This window comes from Centroberyx affinis, unplaced genomic scaffold, assembly GCF_046629955.1.
Source record: "Centroberyx affinis isolate AG114_WGS23_722 - 3 ecotype Tasmania unplaced genomic scaffold, CSIRO-AGI_Caff_v1 ptg000291l_1, whole genome shotgun sequence".
NCBI lineage: Eukaryota > Metazoa > Chordata > Actinopteri > Beryciformes > Berycidae > Centroberyx > Centroberyx affinis.
In genome coordinates this window covers 206,006-214,975 of record NW_027278970.1, presented here as the reverse complement: position 1 = coordinate 214,975, position 8,970 = coordinate 206,006, and the positions used below count along the sequence as shown (strand labels likewise).

The 8,970-nt window shown below is 42.2% G+C and overlaps 1 protein-coding gene across 1 annotated transcript in view; it reads right to left on the bottom strand.

Annotated features, from left to right (window-relative positions):
- Positions 1–3,036: 3,036 nt before the first annotated feature.
- Positions 3,037–8,970, bottom strand: part of znhit6 (zinc finger HIT-type containing 6) — a 32,195-nt gene continuing 26,261 nt past the window's right edge. Inside the window, exons 9-10 of the mRNA XM_071514988.1 lie at positions 5,705–5,829; positions 3,037–3,924 (exon numbers count right to left, since the gene is read on the bottom strand). Coding sequence (XP_071371089.1) covers positions 3,314–3,924; positions 5,705–5,829 — 736 coding nt within the window. The 3' untranslated portion in view covers positions 3,037–3,313. The remainder of the gene's footprint in view (positions 3,925–5,704; positions 5,830–8,970) is intronic.

The window sequence follows — 8,970 nt, the reverse complement described above, 5'->3', positions numbered from 1 at the left end:
AATAAAGTGAACACACACAGACACAGACATAAGGAAAGAAGCACACACACATATAAACACACATGCACACGCACACACCGGTTGCAATCCTACTTAAAATGATGCTCAGGTATGCAGCTGGGGAATAAGGGTGGATATAAGACAAACTCACTGTTAAGTCAAAGGGATCATTTGTTACCTTGCAAACCAATGATTTGCTGAAAAAAAAAAATGTAATTGTTGGTGAGGTCTGTGGATGGGATTTAAATGGATACAACCAGAACAAATAAGTTAAGCTGATGTAGCAGAGAAGCAAAATGGTCGGCAAGTCTCGTGGGGCGACAGCAGGTGTTCTAAAAATTACTTCACCATGATAACTGAAAGAACTGAGAGGACTGGAGGCAGATAATAGCAGGAGAATAACACACGGACAACAAGCAGTCTCTCTCAGTTTGGACTGTCAGGTTGACACAAGACAGACAAAAAGGGAACGAGTGAATCACTTCCTACGAATAACTTACTGGGGATCAGTCTCCAAGGTGACTGCAGTGACAAAGTGACAACAACAACACTGCTGGTCTGTTTGTGTGGCAGTGATGTCTGTTGATCCCAAGCACGGTGCAACGTGGCTCAACCAAGGCCCTGGGAGCATCCTTGCTCAATCTGTCCTGAGGGACAACTTAAGTTACGTACAAAGATACAGGCTTGCATGGGCCATGTGTGATGTGATAATGGATTTATGAGGGAAGCGTGTAAACAAATGAGAAATTCACAAAGGTGGTGCCTGTGCATCTAATTGACATGCTGGTCATTTTTTCCACTAAAGAAAACCTGTGGGATTACTCAGTTACACTGTCTCCAGATTTCATAATAGCTCTATGAGCTCCACACAGAGCAGGCAATAGGAAACCAATATAGTGGAGATTCTCCAAACTGTCAAAACAACAGCATTCCTGTTTAGGAAAAGCAGATGGCCTCATTTATCGATAATTCTGTATTCTTGGAACAGTGAGATAAGGTGAAATATCAGTCAAAACTCAATTCAAAAGATGGAATATGCATGCAAACTTGTAGACTGGGTTGCAGATGAAAAGTGTTTGATTTTGAACACTGTAAATGTTTTCCATAGGCTACATTTTTTGTGTCTTGCCTGATAAATGATTCTGAATGTGCCTAATGACAACCATTCAGTGTGCCATGTGGATATGGGGTAAGATCAGGCTGTGGAACCACGGTTTTGTGCTTCAGTACCTGCCTTTCCAGATGCACAGGGTTCTGCTAACATTGGCCATTTTCTGTATGAGCCATAGAGATATGTCCCGAAGCCGCTCTCATAAAAGCACAGCAATGCACGCAGTACAATTGAACCCTGACCACCAAATCAAAGCTAATTAAGTGCAAACCAACTTCAGAAATATCAAAGGGCAATTTAGTGAAATTAGAGGCATTATTTCCAATGCCTAGTGTTCCCAACAGACTAAAAACAGCTCTGATTGACTTTTAACAGCAAGCAGAAATAAATGCTCTGCTTTTGTGTGGTTGCATTGAGTGACTTTATTGAGATAGAAAATTAAGAGAACTGCTAAAACAAAAATGGGTGGTAATTGAACCCAGTTTAAGCCACGCCAAAAGAAAAAGTAACAGATGTGTCGGCAACAGAGGTTACCCTGCTGTACTTTCATCCAGTTGGTGATGTCATTTCTGTAAATGGTAGAGCGGTTTGCTAGAAAGGTATATTGTACCACATATCGCAGTATATCTTTTGCATGCTGGATGGACTATCTATTTGAAGGTTATGTAACTGTACCATTCCACCTCCTCCAATCTGAGAGAAGGTGGGCATTTAGCTCAATTTTACTGCTTTGCCTCCCTTCAGAAATAGTATGTCATGTCATCTAATGGCAGTAAACAACAGTAGAACGTTAATGGACAGCACTGGATTTGGCAGACTGTAGCGTTAAAAGCAGCAATGTAGCTGGCGAGAGACGGCCTAGCGCAGCAGCGACCTGGGGAGCCTCTGGCACGCTCTGCCCTCCTACAGACAGACAGGAAGCTTCAGCCAGTGGCATTATAATCAAGAGGCGATTAGAGGGGAAATTAGAGGATATGGCATTCCTATTGTAAACAGAAAACCTTTGCATGGATCCTCCTTGTTAGCTATGGATTTACAAAAAAATGTGTGGAAACAACAATTTACCTGCCCACCCTTGTAAATTTGCCCAGGGATCATAATGTAAAAGGTACAATAAAAAGCTGCAAGAAATTGGACAAATCTTTCCAGCAAACAATAAAAATCTTTGCCTTGAGGTGATGATGCCTGTTTAGCTGATTGTATGGATTTCAGTGAAGGCGCAACAGGATGTTCTATAAACACAGGGACCAAAAAAAATGTATAGCAAAACATTAGATAAGCATTAAAATAGCACTTGTAGGGCAAGTAGTGAAGAAGTTAGAGTCTCTGGGTTCTCCCAGGGATGCACACTGGGATGTGAGATCATTGCCCCTCCCTGTGCAAAGGGGTGGAAAATGCGTCATCACAGCCCAGACATCAAAGAAAGCCCATCCATAGGGGTTAACATCCAGAAGAGGTTAACAGGGGTTATAAAAACACATCCATACACAGTCCCCACCAGTGAGCTACACTTTGTTATTACTGGCACCGTTATAAAATCACATTAGGTTAGAAGAACAATGTATGTATAGGCACCGCATACATACATACAGCAGGGACACACAGAGGTGTCAGAAAGACTAGCACATTAACATTGTTTATTAACGGTCTTGGGTTGTGGTGATGGTGGGGTAGAATAGAGTTGTGTTTCCTTACTTTTCAACTAAAACCAATGGTCAACAAGGGGGCACATTAAATATGTATTAATGTGGAAGATGCCATCAACTGTCATGCATCTCAAACTGCTCCCTGAATTGCTAATACTAATGTAAAAATGAAGATACAATTACCTTGAGAGGTATGTGGCATGGGTCAGTCTCAGCATCCCATTGTGTGCTATGAACATGTAACACAAACAAAAAGAAATACAAAAAGCGATCTCCCAAAAATGTTGTCTTTATTTAAGAAAGCATGTTGTCAAATATATTTTCTGAACATAAAATAATTATAAACACGACATCAACATGGTTCTATATGCAATGATATTCTTATGTTATCAGAAACCATCCACGTCTCGTAAAACAATCTAGATAAAGGGACTGAAAACCTTCTTTGCATTGGCCTATTGTATGCTGACACAAGATTAACTCTGACTTCATGTCAGATATGTCTGCCTCTTCATTCATTTCATCCTACTCATCTGCAATATGGTCCTTATCATTCCTATCCACAGTCCTCAGCAGCTGACTCATTTTCGTCATGGCAGTGATGGGTATGAACAGGCTCGGGCTCTTTCAGAGCGACCTCCTTAGTCATGCTGACCTCAGCACTCTCTCTGACAGTCCCATTGTCATCAGCAGAACCAGTAATGTGGTTGTTTATGCACTGATCCCTGCCGCTGTCACTGTGTTTACCGATACCAGCATCATCATCATCATCATCGTTGCCCACACTGTCTGCTAGCTCATCTTCAGTTGCTTTCATGTCAGTTAAAACATTAGCGTGGTCTTTGGTACCTTCACCACCAGTACAGCTCTTAATAACTAGGGTATCTTCTTCTTCAACATTTCCTTCCTCATCCTCTTTCTCTTCCTCTTCATCACTACTGTCTATGATCTCTCCCTCCTCCAGCTCCTCCTCCCCCGTTTCCCTCTTGGCCCTTTTTTCCTTTGGGGGTTCAATTTCAGGACTGGTCTCTTGGGTTCCCGACCAGACACTGGTTCCTCCTGGGGTGCAAGACCGTGGCGGTGATGGTGGAACTTGGGTCGCCTTCTTCCCCTGGTCCACCCCTTGCCTCTTTGTTGCAAAACTATTGCAGGTTGACCCAGGTTCAGCTGAAACAATACCGCCCCAGTTACAATACACCCACTTGAGCATGAGTGGCCAAGGCTATTGCAGAGTAGAAATCTCACAATTCCAAATATATACATAAGTGACTATAGTTTGAGTGTCCATAAAAACAGGGGTGGAACAAAAGTGAGGTCACGTGCAAACACGGACGCAGTGAGAGAGACAAAGAGAGACAGTACAGACAGTTTTGGCAATGATGACGCTATGGTTTGGCTCCATACAGCGTTCCAAAATGAGGCGGTGTGCCAAGCCATTAGTTATGCAATAAAGTAGGGCGGACATGTGTGAAAGAAAGGCTGCGGGTTAGCAACTGCAAAGTGACATTTGTGAATTATAAGCAATTATTCCCCAAAATGATCTCCCCACATACTGGCAAATTATAAAGCACATGCAAAGATGTGTATGAAACCATGCAAAATAAAACAGTGATTTGCTTCAAATTCACTTTAAAGCTCGGACACAGGCCAAAGTATTTTTTGCCTGAATCCTTACATGTGCCTCATGTTGAGCTTATGATATGATTAAGGTAAAAACAAAAACCTTAAAATAAAAAAGCAGGGCAGTCAAAGAGCTTTGTGCTGTAAGAGACAGCAGACACAGAGACCAGTGGGGCCTGCCAGGACCAGCTTATAGCATTTACAGCATGAAGAGGTTATTTACGACTATAGTCCAAATGAAAAATAATTTCTGTTGACAACAAGGAAAAATGCATTACAGAAATGCTCTCCTGTAGGTCATCAAGTTCCATAAATAATGAGTCAGCCTTGGTTAGCTGTATTTGGCCCAGAATAGTGACCAATATGGTTAGAGCCTGCTAGGCCCTCAACACTATGTTATCCTAATTGGATACACAGCTGCCACAGTGTCCGATTACTCTTTATCACTTCCTGCCCAGCTTCCCAGGCCATGGCATGTGCAATTATCAGGATGTTTCTATGGCTAACAGTACAGCGAAACAGCTTAGCACCAAGGCCTTATCACTGAAAACACACACACAGGCTAAAATTACCTCCCTCGTCATTCAGCCTGTCTGGGTCTGACAGTATAATGATACAGGGTTCCCGAGTAGGAACAAACAGCTGCATGCTTCTTCATGATATGCGGTCCTACTTTGTCAAGACTGACAGATCTGGGCCCTCACTACCTCACACTGGAAGAGACTGACCAATAGGTGGGAGAAAGCACAGGCCAGCCTCCCCTTTTCTCATCCACCTCATTTTCTGACATTTCACAATTCATGATGTCGCTGTTCTACTGTAAGCCATCTTTGATCCTCTTTTTGGCTGTGGCTCCAGCTGAGGTTAGGCTGGTGTGTGTGATGCTATGCAGAACACATTAATTTCCGTTGGGGTAGCATGTTGCCATAGTGAAAAATAAGGGGACAGGGAGTCTTAAAGTCTCTGTTGGAGACACCAGGACATGATACAATACTGTTGGAATGAGGGGGGGGGGTCAGTTTGGGGCTAAATAAGGCTAGACTCATGTCATATCTCCACCCTTTTTAGTTTAGTTATAGAAAAAACAGGTGTTAAAAATAAGCAGAAAGGTGAAAAATTAAGCAAAAGATTAAGATTAAGCTGAATGCAGTGATGAAAAAATATTATAAATATTGCTCTTTACATGGATAAGTTTTTTGCTAGATGCATTAGTCGGTTAAGTGTTGGTTCAGAGAATAACGTTTGAGAAATTCCAGTATCTTACTGTAGTAGTATGAGCCACTACAGCAGTACTGCTGACAAATGAAGCTGGATGAGGGTGTGTTACCTGGTCCTTTCGGTGGATAGTCCTGCCAATGGTCTCTGAGAACAACATGCAGCACTGGATACTCAATCAGTGTTTTGTAGCTCAGGTTGTCCCTTAGGCTCTTCCCAATGTCCAGCTCATGGTACCTATTTTAGTCAGATATCAGCAAAAAAATAAGCAAAGAGCAGATTACAAGACTGGCAATGGAATTACAGTATACAGAAAAGGTACCCAGCTATTGCAAAAGTGGTTCTTTGGCTATAATTATAGAGGAACTTGTAATGTCAAGGTTTTAGATGCTAGGCAGCAGCAGTGGCGGAGCAAAAATGCCAACTGTTGTTGAGATTCTTCACTTCCCAACTGCAGCTCTTTATTTCCAGCAGCCTGCGGCAAGTTGATGGCTGAGACTCTTTCGAGGATTGATGGGGGAAAGAGTCATGGCTTGGCACAGCTAAGACCCAGCTTGGTTGAGCCCTCTTCATCTCAAGACATGGAAACTGACTTTACCAAGAGTCAATAACAACTCTCACAAACACGCGGCAGCAGCTGAAGCAGCTCTCCTCGCCCTCGTTTTGCTCCTTCTATGAGATGACATCAGTCTAGTCTTGTCTCTGAGTGGTCCTGTCATGCGTTAGGGATGGTCGTAAATCATGATGCTAAATGGTTAACTGGACTCTAGGGAGACATGGGTTGCCTCTACACTCAACCATTTCAAACCCATCCAGCTTAGGCTGTCATCACCAAAATCCACAGCATGATATAATTCTGATATATAGCTGGTGCCCCCCATCAACTGCCGAGTGGCCGACAGAGTGGGGATTGTGAGAGCTATTGTTTGTTTTGCTAAAAGGACAGGCGGACTGAGAACCAGTCAGACACCCACTCCCAAAGCCAATCAAGGCACTGCGCTGAAATGTGACATTTACAGGTCTTTACTGGTGGGCCAGGTTCCAAGAAACCCTCCCTCCTAGAAGAGTTTCTCTGGGGTGGGCCAAGGATCATCTCACGTAATCCCACAAGTCAACAGTAATATCTGTTGGCATTTCCTGCAGCACAGGATAAAGGAAAGAAGAAGAGGTACTCTGTGGACTGGCATACTTGAAATCTCCTTGAGCAACATCTCTAAACACAGGAACAAAATGTGCCGTGGTACAATTTAAGCTTGTGCGTGACTAACCTTTTTGTAGAGGTATGTGAATGAACATAGAACCGGATGTGGTTTGGGATCAAAAATTGTCATGGCGTATTCCTGATGGATCTCCACATCAGAAGAGCAGAAGTAGGTTTTCATTAGCCTGGGTCCCAATGTGGGACAATAGATTTAGCAGTTAGCATATGGGTCTCATCTTGGAAAGAAAAAAGTATAAAAAAAAAGAAAGGACAACTGTCAAAAAGTAAGTAGTGAACCAATTTTTAGCTGGTAATGAACTCACCTCAATCTGGTATGTATAAAGTTTAGCAAGATGTTTAGTTTAGATTTTTAGTTTAACGTTTCCTCTTGGAACAAGAGGGTGGAACAAGCTTGCAGCAGCAATGCAGCAAGCACATAAAAAGTGGGATTTCTACAATGGCTGAATCTGTTTGCACTGTGCATACCAGATTAATATTGTTACCGTGTCATGTCTTGTTTTTATGTCTATTTTATAGTAAATTTGGATGTTTTTTATTTGTGTGAATATACAAACTAAACTAAAACATAAGTATTTGTAAACAAAAGAGCAGGAGGGGTTGATGGCAAACCAGATTGCTACTCCCTGTGGTGTGGATAGGATTGCTGAAGCCCTGGCCACTGCTGAAACACGGCTGGCTGGCTGGGCCAAGAACACGCACACATCTGGTCTCTATATAGTGTTCTAGTGAATGAACAGAGGGCAAGACTGATGTTCTCTCCTGGGGGGTTCCTATTGTTTTCCCCTCCACTGCTGAGACCTATCAACGAGGAGGTAGCAGGAGCAAGGTGGAAAAGCAAGAAACCCAGCAAACATTTTGACATTCTGAATAGATGTTATAATGACCTGTTCCAACGTTGAAAATATAGCGCAAACATGAATTTGAGATAACGTCCGCAGTCATCTATAGATGCTTTGTGAAACTGGGACCCAAGTATCTTTATAATGTCAGCTCAAAACAGACTCCCAAGATGTTTTCATCTGAATTTTTACCGTGCCATAATATCATATTGTGCTCATTTGGTTTGATGTTGAAGTTGGACTTAGCCACCTCCTTGTGCTGGATGATATGGCTGAAAACGTTATTACGATTAAAATTAAAGTTTTCATTTTGGTCCTGAATAAAAGATTAAACACTTCTTTATTGAAAGAATAGAACTGTAAAAAATAAATAATAAAACAGACAACAAGCGGGAGTGAAATCGTATCGTATTGTATAACAAAACAAAGCAACAAAAGCCTGTTCTTCCACTTCTTCCGATATGACCTGAATGCAGCAGAAAACCAGCAGTCAGCAAAGTGAACAAGTGTGAGCAACACCACAAAAGTATCAAATTGATGATTATATCTGAAATGTCATGATAATTGTCGCAGCTATTTAAAGACATGTTTAACTTCAGTGTGGGTGTTATTGTGTTGAAAGCACATGTTTTAAATCGCTTTTTGGGTTCAACTGTTGGCGAGTGTTTGCTGTGTGTGTATTGGACAGCAGCGCTGCTGCATAACTAAAGCTACGTCAAGCTCTACAGTGAAGTGATGGAATTTTGAACACAATTAATCGTCATGATGGCAATATTACCACACTGCTGCTGTGGCATTGAGCAATTACTTAATGTTAGCTGCTACTTTTAATATCCAGCTAATTTGTTAATAATGTCCAAAACTTGCCCTGCACTGCAACAGGCCTGAAGAGAAGATCTGCTGCGCCAAAACAAACTCAAACGAAGCTTTAGGGCAAACTGAGGGAGAGAAGATAGACGGTTTAGTAGGGCTAAGGAGAGGGTATGCCGCAAATATGTGAGAGAAAGCAGCGTTTGGAAGGACAGGAACACCAGTGTTTTATGGATTCAGAACTTTGGTTAAGAAAAACAGAATGGGTGTGCACGCACACACACAAAGGTTTCTTTCTTTTGGCTGAAAATGTAAAAGCAGCATCTCTCCCGACGACACGTCAAGAGGCATAGATGTTCTGTGGTACACGGATGGCTGGGAGGTAAGGAGGGAGGGAGGTAGGGAAGGACATCCTCTGGATCCCAGGAATGGAATGAATAAGAAATAAATAAACATTTAAAAAAAAAAACGTTACACAAACAAACATCCAGCAGGGTGTGAATGGTC